This window comes from Dermatophagoides pteronyssinus, unplaced genomic scaffold (assembly GCF_027571235.1).
Source record: "Dermatophagoides pteronyssinus isolate colony J.1.1.1.1 unplaced genomic scaffold, Derpt_VIB-CSIC_2022.12 sq0017, whole genome shotgun sequence".
Lineage (NCBI taxonomy): Eukaryota > Metazoa > Arthropoda > Arachnida > Sarcoptiformes > Pyroglyphidae > Dermatophagoides > Dermatophagoides pteronyssinus.
In genome coordinates, this window is record NW_027461541.1 from 415,106 (window position 1) to 440,201 (window position 25,096).

The 25,096-nt window shown below is 27.9% G+C and overlaps 4 protein-coding genes across 5 annotated transcripts; 1 reads left to right on the forward strand and 3 right to left on the reverse strand.

The window, feature by feature from the left end:
• Positions 1 to 325: 325 nt before the first annotated feature.
• Positions 326 to 6,014, reverse strand: LOC113794160 (tyrosine-protein kinase TXK-like). 2 transcript variants are annotated; one of them, XM_075822481.1, is made up of 7 exons: positions 5,688 to 6,014; positions 3,808 to 4,075; positions 2,720 to 3,273; positions 1,938 to 2,644; positions 1,666 to 1,873; positions 1,477 to 1,610; positions 326 to 1,416 (listed from the first exon to the last, which is right to left on the reverse strand). In XM_075822481.1, exons 2-7 carry the CDS (start codon positions 4,057 to 4,059, stop codon positions 1,058 to 1,060), a joined length of 2,214 nt encoding a protein of 737 aa, XP_075678596.1. In that variant the 5' UTR covers positions 4,060 to 4,075; positions 5,688 to 6,014; the 3' UTR covers positions 326 to 1,057. The 2 variants fall into 2 exon arrangements, with proteins under 2 accessions (XP_075678596.1, XP_075678595.1); XM_075822480.1 differs by lacking the exon at positions 5,688 to 6,014 and adding an exon at positions 4,213 to 4,372.
• On the forward strand, positions 421 to 929 carry LOC113794145 (L-cystatin-like). The gene has a single exon (XM_027344236.2). The coding sequence runs from the start codon at positions 421 to 423 to the stop codon at positions 811 to 813; it is 393 nt and encodes a 130-aa protein (XP_027200037.1). The 3' UTR covers positions 814 to 929.
• A 1,978-nt stretch (positions 6,015 to 7,992) lies between the features above and the next one.
• Positions 7,993 to 8,983, reverse strand: LOC113794171 (uncharacterized). Its single transcript, XM_027344267.2, has one exon. It carries the CDS (start codon positions 8,901 to 8,903, stop codon positions 8,118 to 8,120), a length of 786 nt encoding a protein of 261 aa, XP_027200068.2. The 5' UTR covers positions 8,904 to 8,983; the 3' UTR covers positions 7,993 to 8,117.
• Positions 8,984 to 9,098: 115 nt separating this feature from the next.
• LOC113794170 (uncharacterized) lies at positions 9,099 to 25,049 on the reverse strand. Its single transcript, XM_075822479.1, has 8 exons — positions 24,358 to 25,049; positions 22,501 to 22,984; positions 20,811 to 22,438; positions 11,664 to 20,739; positions 10,943 to 11,602; positions 10,812 to 10,870; positions 10,068 to 10,731; positions 9,099 to 10,004 (listed from the first exon to the last, which is right to left on the reverse strand). The coding sequence occupies exons 2-8, from the start codon at positions 22,819 to 22,821 to the stop codon at positions 9,525 to 9,527; spliced, it is 12,888 nt and encodes a 4,295-aa protein (XP_075678594.1). The 5' UTR covers positions 22,822 to 22,984; positions 24,358 to 25,049; the 3' UTR covers positions 9,099 to 9,524.
• Positions 25,050 to 25,096: the final 47 nt, after the last annotated feature.

Below are 25,096 nucleotides of genomic sequence, written 5' to 3' on the forward strand. Positions count from 1 at the left end.
AAATCAATTACAACAAAAAAAAAAATATCGATTACACAAAAATCAATTTGGCCTTCAAACCAATATACCAACCAAATTGATTTTTTTTGTTTTATCTTTAATTATTTGATAAATAAAAATTTCCTTTTTTAAAAAAAAAAAACAAAAAAATCTTAATTAAAATTTATCATTGTTGTTGTTGTTGTCTTCGTTGTTGGGCAAATGATGATGATGATAATAATAAACACTTGAGTGATGGCAAAAATACACATTTTTTGATGAGTACTCGATTGACATAAATGGTAATGTGTATATAAACAGGTAATTTGATCCATTTTCCATCATACATCCACCTTACACATTCTCTTACCTGATTGAATCATTGAATAATTCCTGTTTTGAACTAGCTGAGAAAAACCTGTGTTTTTTTGTTTGAAAAAAATGGCAAAATTATTGTTTACCACTATTTTGATAATATCAATGGCCGCTGTCTTCGTATACAGTGCAAGTATTGTTGGTGATTTTCGAAAATTGGACGTAAATGATGAACAACTTCATCAATCATTATCACATTTGGAAAGACAAATGGATAATCGTATCAATTCAAATACTGTACATCGTATTGCTAAAATACGTAATGCTGAATATAAAGTTGTTTCCGGTATTGAATATCGTGCTTTGTTTGAATTTGGTGAAACTGATTGTCAAAAATCCGATCATCGTGATATTGAATCATGTCAATTTACTGGTTATAATTTAATCTGTAATGCAACAACTATTGAACAATCTTGGTTACATAAAAGTTCATTGATTGATTTTTTTTGTGAAAATTAATTATATTTGAAAACAGAACAAAAATTTTTATAATCCATATCCATTTTTCAATAATTATAATCCCCAATATATATGATTTACTTAATAATTCCCGAAATAAAGACTTATAAAATATATTTTTTTAAAAAATGCCTTTTTACTTTCACAAAATAAAAGAAAGATGTTATTATTTTTATAATTGAAAAAAAGAGATCACAAAAAAAAACTATAATCATCATCATAATCACCATTATTATGAATTTCATCATATCAAAATTTGTTTTGTTGATTTATTTTGTTTTGTTGTAGCGGTTATAATGTTAGTAGTGTTGGCTAACAAGCTATTATTAACGGCTGCTGTTGATGCTATAGCAGTTGTTGTTGATTTTGTTGTTACAATTTGTTTATCAAGATCACGTTCTTTTAATCGTAATAAAAATTGTTCAATTTTTTGAAATGATGGTCGTTTTTCGGGTATTTCATGCCAACACATTTTCATTATTTGTAATATTTCCAATGGACACCATTGTTTTGGTTTATCTAAACGATATCCTTCACGAATTTTTTCAACTACTTCAGCATTTGTTAATTTACCATATGGTAGTTTACCTAGACTAAATACCTCTAATTAACGAAAAAGATTGAGAGTTAATTTTGAAATTTTGGTTGAAGAAAAATATTTACCCCAAGTTAAAATACCATAAGCCCAAACATCAGATTTAGAACTGAACCGGGTAAACCAAAGAACTTCAGGTGGTGCCCAACGAATTGGAAATTTTGTACCACCAGATGATGTATATTCATCATCAATCACATATCTAGATCAGTGATTTTTTTTAGAAATCATTTTTCAGCCAAATAAACAAAACAAACCTTGTTAAACCAAAATCGGCAACTTTAACCGTATTCGCATGTCCAACCAGACAATTTCGAGCAGCCAAATCACGATGAATATAATTATGACTTTCTAAATAAGCCATACCGCTTGCCACTTGTATACACATATTCAATAGAAAACGTATACGTTGTAATGAATCAAGAATTTTTTGTTCATTTTTACGTAAAAATGATAAAAGTGAGCCTTAAAAAAAATTTGATTTAAAAATGACCAAAATTATCAACAACTAACTAACTAAAAAACATACTATGTTTCATAAATTCAGCAACAATACAAATTGGTCGATGTTCAATACAAATACCATGTAATTTAACCAGATTTGGATGTTGTAATTTTGTCATTACTTTAGCTTCTTCAATAAAATCTCTTTCCGACATTGTACCTTCTTTCATTAGTTTAACAGCAACATCATATTTTCCTTTCCATTTTCCATGCCGTACAACACCAAATTGTCCAGAACCAAGTTCTTCCAGCAATTGTAAATCTGATACTTTAATCTCCCAAGATTTATCACGTGTTAAATCCGTTGTAAAACGTTTGGATGATGATGATTGTCGATTAATAACATTTGAATGATTATTTTTCGATAATATTTTACAATTATTATTCATAAACATTGAATTTAATATTGTTTGTTGATGTTGTAATATCATTGAATTTTTTTGCCATATAAAATTAGCACGACATGGTACTTGTGTTAATTTTGTAATTAAATGACCACGATGTTTTCGATAATGTTCAATCAGTGATTCAATCGATGCGAATTTCTCTTCCGAACGAATAAAATATACAACTGTATTATCCATATCATCCATATCATTCAAATCATCATCATTCAATGATGATAATGATGTTGATGATTCTCTTGAATCGGATAATAATAATCTAGGTAAATTTTCTTTTTGTATTAGATAATGTTTTACTTCGGTTGTTGATGATTTTTGACTGTTTCGACTTGGCAATAAAAAAAACAGAAAAAAAACCATTAAAATTAATTCAAGTTTCGTTTTTCATTCAAAAAAAACTTACTTTATTTTCAATACAGATAATGTAAGACATTTATTTTCACTGAATGATGGCCGTACAAGAAAACAACCATTCGGATTACATGGTTGTTGTAATAATTGTTCAGATGTTTCACGATCAATTGTAAAAAACCAAAGTTGTTGAAATAATGAAAACATTTGTATATCGATATGATCATTTGGCAATGATGGTGATGCTTGGAAAGATTTGGCCGATGTCAACATGAATGCAGATGATGCGGATGATTTTATCGGTTGATGATGATGTTCTTGTTCCATATTATCACATAAAGATTTATCATTTTTTATTACACTTTTATTATGATGATTATGATTATGATAATAATCATCATCAAATGAATATTTTGTTGTTGTTGTTTTTATTGTTTCAAGATAATTATTTGGTACAAGACCAATTTGACCATTATAATCACGTGCCATCCACCAAACACCGGATGAATCCAGAATTTCATATTGTTTACCTTTTTTTAATGCTAAATCTGTTTCATCATTAACCGGATAATAATCATGTTTGGCTATAACTAAAAATTTTGCTTTCTTTTTTGATAAGTACCCAAAAAGAAAAAGAAAAAGACAAAAAACAAAAACCAAAAAAAGATTAAATGAATGAAAAAAGTTCATCATCAGGTCATCAAAAATCATCACCCAAAAATATCATTATTATTATTGCGTGCATGTTTTTTTTTACTCCTAAAATATCAGATTTAAAAATTTTCAAAGATTTCTTCGGCGTGTGTCAACTATTATATCAACAACAAATGTGAGATGTGATGTGTGGATAAACATTTTTAAAAATAAAATTTTTTAACAACCACCACCATCCTCATTACATTTAAAAAAAAACACACAGTGATAAACACAGATAGAGAAAATTAATTATTTCATGCATGTGTGTTGTCTGCTGCCTATTTCGATATAAATGGCTCCCGGTTTTTGTTCACTTAAAAAAAAGGTCAAGTATCGCGTTGATCAAAACATTGAACACGAAAAAACGATAAGGGTTTATCATTACCGAAAATAGCTTTTTTTCGATAAAATCAAACATTTTTTCAGTTTTTAACTTTAACTTACTTTTGATTGATAAAATTCAGCATTCATTATTGATGATGATGATGATATTTCATCGTTTGATAATTCAGGTGATGATGATGATTGCAATGTAAGTGTTATCGGATCATCATTATCATCATCCACTACAGTCGATGTTACTATTGATGATGGATCAATTGATGATGATTCAATGGATGATTCATTAGATGATGATGATGAAGTGGAACTAAATGTTCCAAAATTGGATATTTTTCTTGATAAACTTTTCAGCATTTTTGCTCAAAGATCACTATGAAAAAACAATAGAAAAAAAGTAAAGTAATTATAGAATCAGGTAATTGAATTATGATTGATTGATTGATTATTGAATATTAATTAAGCAGAAAAATGCTACAAGAATGGTCCAACAACAACAAACAAATTAACTTTATTTGAAATGAATTTCTCTTGTTCGTTCGACCAATCAATGCCGAATTTCAAATTCCAAATCCACCACCACCACACACACATTAATCACCATTTTTAGCACTTGATGATTGTATATGGCGGTTTGTTGAAGGTGTTTTATTCAACAAGTTTTTTTTTCGAACAAATAACGACGACCACGACAAAAATTCAAGCAGAAACAAAAACAAAAACGTATCATTTATTCATGAAATTCATGAAAGTTTTTTCTTTTCTTTTGAAAACAGAAATGAAAGAGAAAAAAATGTGGAAACGGCATAATGATAATGGCGTTTGTTTGTTTGTTTGTTAGAAATGATGTTCAATGACGACCATCAATGGATGGATGGATGGATCATCATTAACTATGTTCGGATGAATATCATTTTTTATAAATGAACGCACACACATGGATTTCGCTATTTACTTGACTTTTGATGATGATGATAATCATAGTTACAATTTATGGAATTATTATTTGAAAAAGGAAAGGGGAAAAATTTTTTTTTCCACAAAAGTCAATGTTTTTTTTTGTTTGATGAAAGACTAAAAATGGAATTTTTCAAAAAAAATTTGGATTTATTTTAGCCATCCATTCATTCATTTTGTTGTTGTTGTTGTTGTTGTGTAATACAAAACAAAATGACATTTGACATCCATGTCATGAATCACGAATAGCAGATGATTCAATTATCATTGTTGTTGTTGTTGTTATTATCATTTTTCTGTTTATCAATAACAGTTTTTTTTTGCTCTAATTCAAGGATAAATTTGAAGCAATTTTCGCTTTTTTTTTCTTTCTTTCCTTTTCAAACTAACAATAACGATCTGTTCAGTAGAAGAAGAAAAAAAAACAAAATTGGATACATGTCAAAATTTTTTTCGGGCAATTTGGATTTTTTTTTCAGAAAAAAAAACAAAAAACAAAAGAATAAATCAGGCATAAAAACCGTAACATTTATATAAATAATCATCGATTTTTTTGTTTGAAATTCAAAACACGTGCCAATTATCATTGATTGATTGATTGATTGATTGATTTGGTCCAGAAAAAAAAATTCAAAAGCTTGCCTTTCATCATGAATGCTAAATAATGGTAAATACCGAAAAAACAAAAGATAAAAATTTCCTGTTGCTGCAAGCAAACAATGGGAAAAAAAATTAACACTTAATTATCATCATCGATAGTCATCGATAGTCAAAAAAAAAGAAAAATCCTCATCACAGCAGCCTTCTATGATGACAATTTCTTTTTCTTGTTTTTTTTTGTTTTAAGTTACGTAAAGCTTGATATCAAATAAAAAACTTGACAATTTTTTTTTCGTTCGTTCGTTCGTTCGTTCTCGGATTTTCATCATCATCATTGTCACATTTTTCTTTTTAGTGATCGATAATGATGATATTGCTCAAGCATATTTGATTTTGTTTCAATGTTATTTACACTTGATGACACTTACCTTTTTTCATCGAATGAATGAATGAATGAATGAATACACCGTAATTTGTTGATTTGTCGTTTAGTTTAGTTTATTCGAAGAAGAAAAAAAAATCATCATCATAAAGATGGCTGCATTTTTTTCACAAAATAAATTCACTAAACTAAAATGCAGATGCTTTGCAGTATCCATTCAACAGTTGGTGATCATTATTATTATTATCGGACAGCACGCGACATTCAAGCAATAAACAAAATGAAATGAAATAAAATAAAGATGAAGAAAAACAAAGATGTTGACGATGATGATCCTGGAACGATTTACATCACAAAATGTTGATTTCAAATGAAAAACAAAAAAAAAAAATCCTATTGTATTATGGCCATTGATGGAATGATGATCTGATTCAGCATGTTTCATCAAAAATCATTTTTGTTTTTTTTTATTTGGCCGCATCCATTTCATTTTCAAATCAGTTTGATCTTGACGCTGTATGTTGTATAATTTTACAGCAAAAACAAAAATTGATAAGTTTCTCTTTAAAGTTATATTTATACCGACTAGATTTGGCCTGAAAAAATCTCGTTTTTCTTTCTCTCATTTGCTCTGTCTCTTTTTTTACGAAATTTTTCCCTTCTTTTCTTTCATTTTTTTTGGTTCAGTTTCATCATCATCGTCTGAAATCCAAAAATTCATTCAATATTAATTTTTCTGTGTTTCTGTCGTTGAAAAAAATCAATTAGAACGAAAAAATTGGTGAGAAATATTTATGAAATAGATTTTCAAACGAAACAAAAAAAAAAAGGTGAAAGGGAAGAAAGTCTTTTATGTTTCTTTTCATAGACTTTTTCATTTTTTTTTTGGCCCAAAAATCATTCATTGTCAATTGATTTTCAATGAATAATAAAAGGTTTTTTTTTTTTGATTAACAATTAGTGACAATCACAGATACACACACACACACACACATCATATTATCATTGTTTTGATCTATAGTAAAAGTCGATAGAAAAAAATCCATTCAATATTGGATACCTGAATTATCAATGGAAAAAACGAAAAAACGAAAGTGAATGTGCGATGTGCGTATTCAAAAAAAAAAATGTGAAAATATTAAAGGGTCATTATCCATATAGAGACATTTTTGTTTTTTTCCCCCACCACTGAACATCACGATAAAAAATTTCCGATCATTTTCAAGTTTTGAATATATAAAATCAGAGAAAAATGAGATGCACGATAATTTATAATGACGGTGATTATAGCTAGAGCTGTTATTTATTTTTTTTCCCGTTTATTATATCATCATGACATGATGCTTATGGAGTGATCATCATCATTTCACTCTCAACTCTCTCTCACATGTTCGTGCGCGAAAAAAAAACGACAAACAACGGTGATCACCGTTTTGTAATGCATTGATAATCAATTATTATTATCATTTCAACAACAACAACAACAACAACAAAAACCACACATATAAGTAATCGAGTATCATCAATTTTTTTTTGATTTAATTTCAATTTCCGGCTTTTTTTCTTCTTGTTATTCATATGTCAATTATGATTTTAAAGCAAAAAAGCAAACATTTCATTTCATTCAATCATTCGTTTTACACATCCATCATATTCATAGGGAATTGATTACTTTCTCTTTTTTCTTAATTCGAGCCACATTTGTCGAATCATTGAATTTAACATTGTAACTGAATATGAATGAATATTGTTAATCAAATTTTCCAATAAAATTCATTGGAAAATTGAAGGGGCAATTAAAATACAAATTTTATTTGTGGGAAAATTGATTATGATGATCATGATGTGTGTGTGTGTTTGGGCTAACTATCAAGTCAATAAATGAAAACTTAATTTAATTTTCCACACACAGACAAAAAAGAAAAAAACATTTAATCATAATCATCAAAACAAAACAAAATGACCATGGTTCATCTAATCAATTTTTTTTTGATAATTCGACCTTTTTTTTGTTGTTGTTGTTATCCTCCTTCCATTTTTTTTGTTCCAATCAATGATGATAATGATATTCATTCATTTTCGCAAATGAATGAAAATTGAGACCACAACATAGCATAATCCCTAATGATTGATTGAATGAAATTGAATCATCTATATTCAAATGAAAAACTTTAAATTTTTCTTAAATGGATCAATGATGATGATGTTAGTGATATTTAGATTTTCAATTTTTCAATGTCATACAATTTTCGTGTGAAAAAAAAATGAAACAAAATTTTTCACTTAACAATACCTGTGTGTCCGAATAACAACAGAAAAAAAGAAGCTTAGTAAAAAAAAGAGTGGTATAAACATTGGATTTTTTATTTTTATTGAAAAATGAACATTTATTGTGCTTTTTTTATAAATATCATCATTCATTCATTCATTTCTACAGGTTAATCTATCAGGTTAATCCAAATTTTTTTTTCTTCTTTCAAAGTTCTTGACGTTTATAATCACGATCATCATCATAATCATAATCATCTTCATCATCATCTTGTGGATAATGATAATCCTGAAATAAATGTTGATTATAACGATTGAATAATGTTGATTCACCCCGACCACCACCACCGCCACCATTCATATAATGAGCACTCATACGAATATTTTCACAACGTATTTTATATAATTCAAACATATTTTCAATATTATCTTCACGTTCAGCTTGATTAATTAAATGTTTTTTTGAATTTAATTTTTGTTGTATTGATTGTGTACGTTGTCGATTAATATTATGATATAATGGTGAATATTTTGGATTTTTAGCCATCTGTATTGAATCATAATTTGATTGTAAACAATGTATTTGTCGTAAATGATATGAACATGGTTTCCAATTTGATGATAAACGACAATAAACATTCATTGTATCATCGCTTGTTGTTAGATATAAACGTAAACGTTTCCATGTATTTTCATCTAATGATGTTCGATGATAACGACCACGACGACGACCACCACTATGACTTTTTGCAATATTTTTACCATATGGAAAATATATTCTACCTAATCCTAAACATTTTGTCCATTTTGTACGTAATTTTTTTGAAAATTGTTTACGTAATTCACGTGGTTCACATAATAATTTTAATTCTAAATCATTAAAATGAATGGATGGTTTTAGATTGATTTTTGGTGATTCGGTTGTAGCCATCCATACAAATCCTAAATTATCATTGATGATGCAGAAAATACCGAAAATGAATATAACATTCATCGTTGATTGAAAATTCAAAAATTTTTTAACACCTACACACTTGCACACACAAACAAATGGCAAAAAATGACTTTGACAATTCGGACTTTCAGAATTTCCGAACCGATCAAAAAAATCGAATCATCGAATGGTTACCATAGTTCCTTATATCGATAAATCAATTCGATCGATCGAAAAAAAACAAAAAAAAAAAAATTTCAACACACCAGAACAAGTGTTTATTCACTTCGATTTTTTGAAATATAAATTTTTTTTTATAAATATAATCAATAAAATAATGGTATTTTGTAATAAGAAAAGAAAAAAAGGCGACAAATATATGTTAGAGGTTTTTTTGTTTTTTGGTAAGAACATGCATAAATATACATTATATATGAAAAATTTAGATAAATAAAATAACAATTTTACATTCGTTTCATTGATTGATTGATTCAAAACTACACAGAATATGGAAAATATATAATCAAAGGTTGTAAATGTATTTTTGTTTTGTTATTGTGATAATTGGAATGAACCAAAAAAAAAAAAACAATGAGAAAATAATGTAAAAATAAAAATATCTAATGTTGTGTTTCGGTTGTAAAAAGGAGGACAGAGAGAGAGAGGGAAGGAATCCATCAATTAATCTGATGATAAATTTGTTGATGATGATGGTAATGGTTCAAGAAAATCATTTGCAATAATACGATCAATATTAATATAAAGTTCATCTAATGAACATCCACCACAATTATTCATTAATAATTGATCAGCCACTATTTTACGGCGACCATTATTTTTTGAAGATTTACGACGATCTGATTGTTGTTGTTGTTTTTGTGAATTTATTGATGCATTAGCTGAATGTGTACGATTTTCTAATGAACGACGATATGATGATGATGATGTTGATGATGATTCATTTGGTTGTCGTTCAAAATTTGATTGATTACAATGTTGTTGTTGTTGTTGTTGAGTACTAGTTGTAAACATTGTATTTTGATTTGAACGTGATAAAACTGCAGCAAAAAATGGATGTAAATCATGAATCGATTCAATTGTTGACATTGTTAATAATGGACACATTGTTACATTTGATTGTGATATAATCGGTATAGAATCCTGGATTTGAATGGATTAAATTATTAGAAATTAATAAAATTTTTATAAAAATAAATTAATTACCGTTAAATAATTAAGTAAATGATTAATAAAAACAACATGTGGAATAAATGTTGCTTCATTATTATTATTATTATTACATTGATGATTTAATGTAATTGTAGATGAACAAGATAATGATGATGATGAATTCAAATTAGCTGGTAATGATTGTGGTGAATCAAATGTTATTGTTGAATTTAATGATATTGTTTCAGGTAATGATTTAAGATTTTCAACCATTCCTAATGATGATGTTGATGATGTTGTTTGTTGTTCAGATGATTGTTGACTTATATTCGATATAATTGAAGAATCTGTTTGTAAATTCAATACAATTGGTTCAGCAAATGGTGATATACCACCAAGCCAATCGATTGGTTGTCGTATATTTGTTGATAATGGAAATGAATCTGTATTAATGAATGCCCATTTATGTAATTGAAATTGTGGTAAAATATCTGATGGTAATAATAATGCCAGATCAAGTAATTTACAGGCATTTAAAAATAATTGTAATTGTGCTGTTGGTATTTTTGGTTCTAATTTCGATGTACGATGTTGTTGTAAAAAATTTGATGATGATGATGATCGATGTATTGATGATTGTGTTGCAAGAAAATCCGGTATATCCAGATGAATATTATATGGTGAAATTGTAGCCGAATCTGACCATTTTGGATCATTTCTATTCAAATGAAACAAAACAAACGAAAAAAAACTGTTAATAAAACCCAAATACAAATTTACAAAGAAAAAAAAACATACTTTTGTTCATCACGAATAACTTTGAGTAAAGCTTGTTCAATGCTCAGAAATACTTGAAACTGCGCAACGAAATTGTAAAAAAAATGTTAATATGAAATAATTATTGAAATTTTTTTTTTTTTAATACCCACCATTTCAGTATAAATAAATGGCCATAATGAAGCAAGATAATGTGGTGACATTCGTAATAATATAACACGAAATGCTAACAATACCTGTGATTGTAATATTGATTGTGAATGTAATTGTGATGATGATTGTGATTGTTGTTGCGATGTACGATGTATTTCAATTAATTTTTCCTGTATTTCGGCCATATATCTTTGATATTGATCTTTTTCCGAACAAAACAATATAAATGCTAAACGTTTAACTAATTGTGCACGTGGTTCTGATTCTTGATCTTTTGTTGATGATGGTACAAATATTTTAAATGAAACAGATGGACTTTGTGCAATTGACATACGTTGAAGAAATTCTCGAAATGTATTTTTATCATGTGTCATAAGATGATCGATAATTGTACGCCATGATTGTAAACATTCGGGTGGCATTTGAAAAAATGCCGGATCTAATAATAATTCTAATGAATCACGACGCCATGCTTTACGTGTATATTGATAACCAGAAAATGATGCTAATAAACGTGAACAAGCATCAAAACAAGGTAGATTATGTTGACTATGTGATTTAAGATATGGTATTACATATGACATTAAATTTGTTATTAATGGTATCATTTTTTCTTTTTCTTCACTTGCATAAACAACATCCAGTACTGGTGCTGCAAACTAAATAAAAAATGCAAAATTCAATGATTAATTAATAAACTTTAAAGAAAACAAATCCTACCTCTGCCATTGCATATAATGCTTTTATACAAAAATAACTATAAAATAAATTTTGTGATGTATTTGCTAAATCCTGATGATTTGATTGATTTGAACCGGTTGATAAATATGATAGATTAAAATTAAATAGACCAAATAAAAGACTATCCTGCTGTTGTTGTTGTTGCTGCTGTTGTTTTAATTCCAAAAGATGATGATAATCATCATTTGTTGGTGTCATTGTACGTTGAATTGTATTTGATGGACTACGATCCGGTTGAAATTGAACCGATGCAGATGATCGAAACAAGCCACGTTTAAATGAAATATTTTGTTCATTATGTGAATTAGATAATGCTTCTTCAGTAATAGGTGTTGTTGATGCTGAACCTGAACGATGTGTAGCAGTTGGTGATGGTCGTCCAGTTTGTTGTTGTTGTTGATATTGTTGATGATGATGTCCAATTTGATGATCACTATTAACAGGCATTACTTCAAAATTACGACGAAATGACCAAAACCGTGATGGTAATAATCGACCACCAGCAACACTAATATTAGCATCAATTAAACGTTGTGTAACATCTTGTAATTCTTTTTGTGCACGACGATCTTCAACCGATGGTGATGCAACAACAAAATGATGCATTATTGCTAATAAATGTATATTAATTAATGGTTGAAAATTTATCTGCACTGAACTTGATGGTATAATTGGTTGTCGTTGTTTTGAACGTGGCCAAAATGTTTCATATGGTACTGATGCCGTAAGGTTAAGTGCAAAACTATCTTTAATCAATGCAATCATTGAACGACAAACTTTTAATAACAGTTCACCTGGACAAGTACGAATATATGCAAGAAAAAATTCCAATAATGATACTTCAATTAAAAATATATTATCAAATGGATTTGAAGTGAATGAATGTTGTGTAGATTCAACTTCAGTAGTAATCGATGATGCTGAACTTGTTGATGAATTTACTGTAGCAGCTGTTGTTGTTGTTGTCGATGTTGATGATGTTGAAATTGATGATGATGGTTTAAGTACAGCACGTACAATTTGTATTAAATATTCAAGATTAAGAATCGGTTGTAATGATGATATTAATTGGACTAGTTTTTGTTGTGCTGATGTTGCCGGTGTAATAACCATATCAATTGAATCGGCTAATAATGATGAATCATTTGTTGGATTACTATTATTAACAGGTAATGAACGATCACGAAGATCATGCCAAACACGTGCTATTGATTTCATTAATGATATACCATTTGATACGGCAACAATATTCAATATAGTAACAATTGCCTGACCTAACATCATTGATGAACCAGTTATATACCAACCAGTATAAATTGATGATGACCAACCAAGACTACAATTTGATTGTGAATAACGACAATTTTTTTCATTATTTCTATTATGATTTGTATCGATTGAATAAAATTGTCGTACATATGGATGGCAACATGCTGATTGTTGTTGATTAATCAATGATGTTGTTTGTAATGTTTGTCCATTATTATTAATTTCTTCACGTACAATCATTGTACACCAAACTTGAAATAATGCTGTCAGCACACGATTTAAACTTGTATAATCAAGTATACGTTGTCGGGTTAATGCTAAATTATTTGGTAATGTATCCTGTTGTGATATAACAATATCTGAATCTGTTGGATTTGATTGATCCGTTTGATCATTTGTACTAGTTGTAACAGTTGAACTATTTGAACCACCACTTGTAGTACCTGTTGTATTTGAACCAGATATAGGCATTACCATAAAATTATGTAATATAGATGATATTGCTTGTATAGCACCAGTTGATTCATTATTCGATACAGATGTTGCCATGTTACCATTTTGACTTAATGTCCATTGTTCATTAATAAAACTATTATTTATATCAAAATAACGACGACGATAACGACGATTAGATGTTAAACCAAATAATCTTGACCAATCATCTTGATTATCATTAAATAATTCTGTTAATACTGGTGCTAAAAGATCAAATTGATTACGATCTAATAAACAATATGAATAAATCATTGATATTCCTTGTAATGTTTGTGCAAAATGTTTATATACAAATGGTGGTAAATTTAATTGTGATGATACAAAACATGATGTACGAGCAAATTGTTCAATTTCTTTTGTTATTGAATCAATATTACGACATAATTGATTAACAGCAGTTAAAACTAAACGTGGCATAAAACGTCCAGCATAATGTAATGATGATTCAATAAATGATAACCATTCATTATGAATATGACGACGATAATTCTGTTGTAATGCATAATATAATGAACCATTTAATAATGTTTGTCCAAGTAATGGTAAATCAGGATCGAAATTCATTTCAGTTATTTCTTTTACTGATACACGTTGTACAATTGATGATGAATCTGAATGCGATAATGTTTTTGAATTTCCCGAAGTAACGTTCGTTGTATCTACCAAAGCAGATTGTATTCTTGATTCTAATATCATAACCTGTTCAATTAAATGTAATAAACATTTTTCAAATTCATCATGAAATCCATGTTGATTATTTGGATCATCATCATCATTATAATGATTATTATTAAATGTTTTTATATTATAAAAATCAAATTGATTTGTTGTTGTTGTTGATAAATTTTCCGGATAATCATTATAATCAAGTATTTCTTTTACAAATAAAATATCAGCTGGATTTAATTTTGTTGAATATTTTGTTTCTGGAAATAGATATGATGTTTCATGTCTTTTCGTGGTTATATTCGAAGGATTTGTTTTAAATTTTCTTTTTTGATTATCATTTTTACTACTATTAGTAGTAGTAGTATTTGGATTATTTGATGGAAATTTTTGCTGATAATGCCAAACAGATGTAGCCAAACATTGTAAAATATTACGTTGTACTTGACAACGTTGAAATAATTCTTTTAAATATTGTGCATATAATTTTGATTGATTAAAACATAATAATGATTCACTTGGTTGTCGTTTATGATGTTTATTACGATCATTATGATTACGATTTTCAATCATTTGACTTAGATTACGAAATATTTTCGATAATGATTGTGCGGCTAATAAACGTACACGTTGATTACCATAAATTGCTTCCAAATCAATACAATGATTTGAACGAATTTGTAAAAATAAATCATCCAATAAACCACCTTCCAATAAACCAGTTGTTCTTGTTAATGGTGATTTTTTTTGTTGTAATTTATTTGCTGTCATTGTTGATGCCATATCAGCTGGACAACTTGGATAATAACTACATAAATATTTTAAACATATTTTTATTATTAATTCTAATAATGTTATATTTTCATCATTAGATAATGTTGTTGTTGTTGTTGTTGCTGGTGTTGTTGATGATGATTCCAATATATGTTGTTTAGAACGAGATCTGGCACGATTTGTTCCAACGTTTGTTGCTGTATTGGTAGAATTCATATTATTCAAATTTATATTTGATTGATAATTTAATGATTGATTATGATTTGGATAAAAACCATCACCTTGTATTGAATTATGATGACGTTGATATAAAATTTTTATCTGTGCTGATCTAGTACCATCAAATATTGATGATGATGATTGGGAAATATTCTGACAATTTACAAATGGTGATGAATTATTATTGTTATTGGCGTTATTGTTATTATTGTTTGTAAATGATAAAATTGAACCATTAAATAATTTACTTGTTGACATTGAATATAAAACATGTGATGGCCATGTTTCAATCATTGCTATTATTGTATCTAATGCATATGTTGTACGTAATGAATCATACCGTCGTTCATATAATAATAAATGTTGATGCATTTCAGCAAAACGTAATTTTCTACCACTATTATTATTTACATTAACATCATCATTATTTATTAAATTTCGATATTTTATATTATCAAAATCATTTCCCATCATTACATTCGCTGTTGCTGAATTTGGTTGCGAATGATGATCATTATCGTTTGTTGGAATAATAAAATGTGATGATGCCATTCCGGGAAATTTTTTCTCCGTTCGTAATTTATTATCTGTCATCATAAATTCATCAATATCAACATCTTGATCAATTTCAGATACAATACGATCCATTAATTCTTGAACAATTTGTTCAATACAATCTGAATCCGTAGTTTGAATTGTTGATGATAATTTTTCCATTGGATTTGTAATAATTTTCATTGTTACATGTTCACCATACGTTGATGTTGATGATACATTTGAAGTTGGTGAACGTGAATGTGGTTGTGGTGGTGGTGGTGGACGTCTTCGTACATGATAAATAACATTACCATTAGTAGGTGTTATTGCATAGATTTTTGATTCTTCTTCTTGATTTGTTGCTGTTGTTTCTAATGTTGAATCATTCGATATTTCTTGCCTGGTTGAATAATTTCTTAATAGATTTTCATTATCAATATTTATAGCCGATGGACTTTGATTATTTGATCGTGTATAACGTAAAATATTAACATTTTTTATGGATAATCTTGCTGTATTTGGATGTAAAAGTATAAATAATAATGGTTCCAATATACGACCAATATCACATTCTAAATAATGATGATCATGATGACTACCACCACCAGCAGCAGCATTAGCATTATTCAATAGATAATGATTATGAAATTCTGAAGTAACACCAAAACCATTTGGTGATGTAAACATTAGATTTTTTGTACCAAATAAATTCGATTGTTTTATACAACGTAATAACCAATCCGATGATATTGAATATTGATCACTTAAATTTCTACGTTGTGTTAATGCATCCAACATTATAAATAATGGTCGATCAAAATGACGTTTTAATGTTGAACATAATGCAATTGGTGATATTGGACATGTAATACGTAATAATCGATGTAAATCTTGAAAATTATTAACAATTGCCATATTCATTAATGATTGATAATGATTTGAATCCATACCGGTTGCTATTTCAATTTCAAGTTGTGAAATTAATTTTGAACTTGATGAATTTTCATTTATTGTTAATGGATCTATATCACTGTAGCTAATACCACCACCACCAGCACCAATAACACCAACACCAGCACCACTAACACTACTACCGGTAGTATTCATAAGACCAATATCATTATCACCATCCGATGCTGATCTTGCTGCTGATGCTAAAGCATTAACAACTAATGCTAAACGTTCAGATATAAAACGTATATCACGAATAATTGAAAACATTAAGGCAAATTTATTTCTTGCACGATGTACAATATTCATATTATTTGGTATTTGACGTGATTCTTGTTCTAATGATAATTGAAAACGTGGTTGATGATGTCCATCCATAAAAGATCGATATGATGATGATCCATTTAATGATGATGATTGTACAGTATTAGTACCACCAACACCAACAACACCATTATTTTGTCCACCAATCATTTCATCACAAATAACAGCTTCACAAATAGATTCATCATTTGAAATTGAATGTAATTGTTGTAATAATGCACATGTTGAATGATGTAAAACAGAATCTTCTGGTGATAAATTTGACCAAAGACCACTTGCAACTAAACGAAACCATGTTGTTGATTCATAAACAAATTGTAACATTTTTGGATGTATTAATGGAAAAAAATTTAATCTTCTAGCGACAAATGTTCGAGGAAACAGATCAATAATTGTCATATCAACATAAGATGGCATTGGAAATTCATCATTACCAAATGATATTGGTTTTGGATATATTTCTGGTTGTGATACAATATAAGCACGTGTCATTGTCATTAAATCTAATATTGTAGCTAATGATGTATATGATACATGACGTAATTGACAACATGATAATGATTTGTGATCCATCATTGTTGTTGTTGTTGTTATTTTTGATTTTCGTTTTATTTTCGTTTGTTGTTCATTATTATTATTATTATGCCAATGTGTACATGAACCAATACCATTCGATGTTAATGTCATTAAATATATAAACCAACGAATATTATCAAATGATTTACTAATCATTTGTTGCGATTGTTGTTTATTATTATCAATAATAAATTGTTGTAAATTTATTTGATTTTTTTGTTCACGTTTTTTAAATAAAAATGCTGGTGATGATAATAATGGTATTGTACCAATTTCAATTAATAATTCACAAAATAATTGATATAATGGTAATAATTGACAATTTATTATAATTTCCGGATAATAACATTGATGACGATTTATTAAAAATCTATCAATAATATTCTGTATATTTAATTGATCATTTGATATATTTCGTAACATTATACGACGAAAATAATCTAAAATTGCTTCAGATGTTTCAATTTTATTTGATGATTTTTTTACCAAAATTTTTTCAATAAATGTAGCAAAAAATTTTAATATTCCATCAACAACTAATTCAATTTGAAAATCATCATTAAATTCACATTGATCAATTCCATTATCAACATCATTATTATAATAGCCATTATCATTATCATTTGAATCGGTTGGTTGTTCAATTTCACCCTGTTCACCATTATCATCATCTTCATCATCTTCTTCAGTTTCTTCACGTACCAATTCTAGTTGGGTATTCGATGGTTTTGCTGAATTTGATGATACCGATGGTGATGATCTTGTTTTTAAATGTGTTGATCGTATATTTGGTTGTTGTTGTTTTTGTTGTCCATATGTTTCAAACCATGTTGTTATAGTTGGTTTTCGTGATTGTTGAACATTATTTGTATCATTAATAAAATCTTTATTTTTCATAACATTCAATTCACGACGATATCTTCTTGTGAATGTTTGCATTATTGCTGGTTTAAGTTTTGAACATAATGCCAGACATAATTCAATTGATGCACGTAAATCAATAGGTGTAAATGATTTAACACTTTGACAAATTAATTGTAAAACATGATCCAAAAAATGTATAAGAAATGTATAATTTGCCGTACCAACTTCTAATGGTTCTAATGCTGAACAACGATTCATTGATACTGATATTGAATTAACAAATAATGAACTTGTACTATGATTTGTTATATCAATACGTGTTGTTGGTGGTGATGATAATTCATCAATATTATTATTATTATTAAATTTTTGACCACCACCACCATTATTATCAATATTATTATCATGTGGATATGGTTTTGAATCACCTAATAAAAATCTAGCCAATGTACATGATTCTAATATTGTAACCCATGCAGTACCAACTGGTTGTACTGGACTTGAAAATTTTGTTATTTTTCCACATTGACGACAACGATTCATTAATGATATTAATAATTTTGTTTTTAATGTTGATTTTTTTATTCCATTTTCATCATCAACATCGGATTCTTCTTCTTCTTCCTCTTCAACATCCAAATCTTCATCATCATCATCATTATCATTAAAATTTTTAAATTCAGGTGAACATAACCGTGGTGATGCATAAGTTGATGATGATGATGATGATAATGTTGATGAACTACAACAACTAGTTGTTGATGATCCAATGGAATAATTATTAGCTAATGATTCTAATAATCTTGTTGGTACTAAATTATGTATCCATAATAATGATTGTAATATTGTATCATTACCAACATCATTATTTTCTTCTTCTTCATTATCATCATCATCATCATCATTGAATGAATCTTCTGCTTCATCTTCATCTTCGCTGGAATCATCATCATCATTATCATCATGAAGAATATGTAAAATTTTCCGTAATGCTATCGATTCATCAATTGCAGCATTAAATGTAAATGCTAATTGATTCCAAATAAATTCAACACCAATATTTGTAAATAATAGATGCATAACACGATCTAATTCTTGTAATAATTCTTGCCGCTGTTCTTTTGATAATTGTTGATAATATGGATTCCAATAATAATGTTGATGTGGTAATATAAATACTGAATCATCATCATCAACATTATCAAATTCTTTATTATTGTTGTTGTTGTTTTGATTATTTTGATTGCTTGCGTTGTTATTTGCGTTATTAGTGCTGCTGCTGCTATTGTTAGCCGATTGATAACGCATATCCTTAATAATAGGTGTTTGATTTTGATTTTTTGTATCAATAATATTGATATTTTTTTGATCACGTTTTTTACGACCAAAACGATTTACTAATAATTTTCCATCATTAATCGTATCACCGGGACGTATTTTCAAACGTAATGGCCTGGTCATAAATGTTTTCATTACTTGTTTCATATTACGATTGGAATTTGTTTCACTACCACTATCATTCGATTTATTTTGTCCTAATGGAAATTGTAATTTAATAAATTTTTGTTTAACATTATGACGAATATTTTGAAATAGATTACGATTATCACGTTTTGATACTGGTAAATCATCATCATCTGAAAATATATCTAAACTAGGTGAATTTGTTTCATGTATATTTAATTTCATTGTTGATTCTTTACCAATGTTATTATCATTATCATCATTATTTTTATTCGAAATCAATCCATCAGCATTCAATTGTTGCTTTGATCTATTTGCATCCTCAACTTCATCCTCCTCCTCATCATCATCATGATCAATCAATAATGCATCATCAATATCATCCAATGCTTCAGAATTTATTTCACCAACATCTTCATCGTCGTCATCATCATCATTGAAAACTTGTTCATTTGATTTGATAACATCGTTATTATTATCAATAATATTTTCATCAAAGATTTTTGTTTGTTGTTGTTGTTGTTGATTTTCATTAACATTTGTGACATTATTATTATTATTATTGGATAATTTACAAACTGGTTCATTTGATTTTGTTGAAATTTTTTTCTTTAATTTTTTCTTTTTACGTTTATTAATAATTTTACGTTTCTTTTTCTTGTTTATATTCAGTGAAGTTTGTTTTGTCGATGAAATTGGTGATGATGATGATAATGTTGTTGTTGTTGTTGATGAAATATTATCAATAAAATCATTGGTTTGTCTATCCATTTGATTTTTATTACCACCACTATGATGACTAGTATTGATATTTTCTTCATCATCATTATCATCATCCGCATCATTATCATCATTGATTTCTGTATTTGGTGGTGGTACTTCAGTTGTTAATAATTCAAATTCATGATATAAACCACTGTTTTTTAAAAAAATGGAAAAAATTAGAAAAAATTATACAAAAAAAAAGAAAATTCAAAAAAAACCAACCGTAAAATATCGATACATAATTTATCCAAAATAGGTATAGCAATATCACGTTGATCCATTATACAGATTAATAAACGATAAGGCCAAAATGTTGACATTGATGAATAAAGTGATTGATATAAACCGGTCATTGATGAAATTGATCTTGATTGATTACTATGATGATGATGATGTAATGAATTATTACGATATAAATGACGAGAATTTGTATGTAATGATAATGTTGATGATGATGGTGATGATGATGATGATGATGATATTATTGTTTGTGTTCTATATGTATCATTATTACCCATTGTAGGTATAAAAGGCATTGTAAATGTTATAAATGAATTTGTTAATGCTGATGGTGGTAAAAATGATGTTATTGCTGTTAATGGATTTGTTATACAACGTTTAAATGCTTCGTTAACCAGATCTTTTGAATATGTATCATAATAGATTAATTTTTTTCTTTTTGCTTTTGTTTCCGCAGATGTTGATGTGGATGTTGTTGATGATAAATTATTATCATAATTATTATTATTATTCGAACCGATTGTTGATGATGTTCCAAGCAATGTTGTTCCAGTTGTTCCGGTTGCTGTTGATCCAGATTTTGTTGTTGTAACAAAACTACCGATATTATTATTGTTTGATGTGGATTGATTTGCATTATTATTATTATTTGAATTACCACCACCACCACCGGCCATACTAGCACCAGAATCACCACCAAAAAACCAAGCCGAAAGACGACGATTTAATGAAAAATCACGACGTAATAATACAGTTAATGCTGCTGTTATAATAACAATCATTTCCGAACGTTTAAAATATTTTCTTGACATAACAGGTTGTTGTGGTGTTGGTTGTAATGGTGGTGGTGGTAATTGTGGTGTTATTGATTGTGAAGGTGTATTTGAAGATTTATTTGGTGATATATTGAGATTATTCGGTTGTTGTTGTTGTTGTTGTGAAAGCATTGTTTGTTCAACTTGATTCATTAGATTAAAATGAATTGGAAATATTGTAATTAAAAGATCTAATATTGCACGTTGTACAAGTATATGTTGATCAAGTAATGCCGAACAAATTGCTTGTACTAATGTACGCATACAAAGACCAAGAACATGTGCCTGTTCTTTTAATGATCGTTTTTTATTAAAATGCATTAAAACAAATGTTATTGCTTGTAAACGTATTGATGAATTTTGTAATATACAACGCCATAATGCACCATAAAAATAAGCAATACCAACACCATCGGCTACTTTTAATAATAAACCATCAGTACGTTGAAATGAATCCGATACTTCTTCATAACAAGGTAATATACTGATAAGAAAACCATCCAATGCTAATTGAAGACGTTCACCTAATGGTAATAGATGACGATCATAAAGATCTAATACAGATGGCCTGACATTAATAGCAGCATAACCTAATAATGGAAATAATCCATTTGAATATATTGTTAAATCGGCTAATAATTGTTCCGGTCCAAGTATATTAAATATAAGATCATATGTTTCTAATGCTTTCAAATGAACACCACTTGGTAATAATGGATGCATACATTGTGCTAAACGTTGTCCAACAATAAAACGACGTGGTATTTTACCAAATTTACTATTATTATTCAATACCTATTCAAAATTGATTAATATTAAATTAATTTCGATTTAGATTTCATCCATCTAATACTTACCCTATTCAATTTACCCAATGCATTAACTAAATCAGCCCATTCCGAAGTATATTCAAAACTTTTTAATGCTTTATCAATTGCTAATGCATATTGTCTATATTTATTTTCTTGTAACATTAATTCTTGATCACTATGATCATAGAATGCTAAACTTGCTAAACCATTATTATTACCATTATTATTATTATTATTAATTATATTTAAATTATTTGCACTTGTTGTTGGTGTTATCATTGTTATTGATGGTGTTATTGATGATGTTGGTGTTATACCAGCAGTAATATTATTATCCGTACCGGGCATTCTAATATTGCTTGCCATTTAAAACAAAACAAACCAGAAAAAATATAGTTCCACTTGATAATCGTATAAATCAAATCATAATCGTTGATTTTGTAAATTTTGATTTTTGATGGAATGATGATGATGATGATGATCACAATATGATGAATATATATCACTTTATCGATATGATTTTTGATAACTAAAAGAGAGAAGAAAAGATCAAAAATGAAACAAAAAACAAGAAAAAAAAATTATTCACTTTTAATAATTGTCAATATTGAAAATGATCAACAAAAGAAATCAATGTTCAAGGACAATCAAACATGCAATATCAATATCAATATCATTCATAACAAAAATATGCATGTTATGCGAATGAAATTATAGTTTTTTTTTCAATATTTTTGTTTAAAAAAAAATTTAATTGAAAAATTTCATCAATAATAATAATAATGATGATATTGATGATGAATGACGAATGATAAAATTATTAGTTTCACATTTTTTTCCCCATTATCATCATTATCATTCATTTATCAATGTTTTCTTCTTCAAGGTAAAGTTCCGCATTCATATATGGTGTTTGGTGTGTGTTTGTGTGTGTGGTGTACATATCAATATCAGTTTTTTCTTTGATTGACAAACAAACAAAAAAAAATCCCAAGTGAATATTGATTTCAATTTCTTTTTTTTTTCATTTCTAAATTTTAATTAAATCTAGCAATCAAGATAATGATAGAAACAAGTGGGGTAAAATTTCTTAGGAAAAAAAACTACAATCCAAATGGATTTATCAAATCATCACCCAAGTAACTAAAAAGAATCCAATTTGAAAATGATTAATATCAAATCAGAGAGAGAGAGAGAGAGAGAGAGAGAGAGAGAGAGAGAGAGAGAGAGAGAGAGAGAGAGAGAGAGAGAGAGAAATATGTTTGTTTTTTCGGTTTTTCAAAAAATGATTCGAAAAAAAAACAAATATTCCAAACGTTGCAACATTGTTTTTTTTTGTTGTTGTCGTTGGTTATATAAACAAATATGAAAATGTTAATGCAGAAAAAGAATCAACAAACATAACAAATCCAGTTAGAAATTAATAACAATTTTTTTGTTGTTGTTGTGTGCAAACACATTCATTGGATATGAAACAATCCGACAAAAGTGATAACATATAACAATAATAATCATAATAATCATCAAATACACACTTGACAACCAAATAGTTTCATCTGATATAAAATCATAAACCAATCAAACTAACTAAACACGGTTACAATCAAACAATTACAATAATTTTTTTTTTTTTTTTTTTTTGGTTGACGTAAAAGAAACGCCTCAACTAATTTAGCCACGTTAGAAAAAAAAATGTTTCCGGAAATTAAATATTTTAAAATGAAAATTAGCCGGTCAATTTTTGAGGTAATAGAGTGAAAACAAACCAAAACAGACAAACAAACAGGACAGTGTTTCTGGAACTTTTCTTTTCAATTGAAATGGTCCAATTCGATTGAATCGAGCACACAAAAAACACACTTTAAAAAATCTTCAAGATTCAAAACAGGGGTTATAACTTACATAGAATTGTAGAATCTTTAACGATGATGATGATGATGATGATGATAGGGGAAATTCTTTTTATTGGCTGACAAAATAATGACGCAATGGTGAAGAATATTTTCGTTTTCACTGTAAAACAAATGAATGTTGTTGTGATTAAAAAAAGGATGATGATGATGATGACTGAAGAAAGAAAGAAAAAAATAAACCTTCAAGAATAGCGGACAAAACGACTTTGTAATGTTGTTAAGAAAACTTAAGAAAACGATGAAGAAATGAAGAAGAAAAAAATGAAATTAAAATTCAATGTGCGATATAAGATGTGTTTGTGTGTGCTTTTTTTATTGTTGTTTTGTTTCATTCAAAAAGAAATCGAAATCAATTTTTGAAACATTTTTTAGATCAGATCAGATGTGTGTGGTCTATAGCCAACGTCACAAAATGAAAAACAAAAACAAAACAAAAAAAAAAAGAAAAAGAAAAAAAATTTTTCCTGCTGATCCAAATAATGAATTTGCTAAGCGGTCTGTGTGTCTGTGTGTGTGTGGTGATAAAAAAGAATATTTGCAATTCAACAACAAAACAATATTGCTCAATTTATACAATGTAATTGCATTGAATTTTTTTTTGTTTTGTTTTGATAGACTGATTGTATAAGCATAGAAACAAATTAAACTTGTCAATTCAAACCAACAATTTACAAAGAATGATGATTATAAAAAAATTGATAAAATTTTTTTCCTGTGTAAACGCCGAT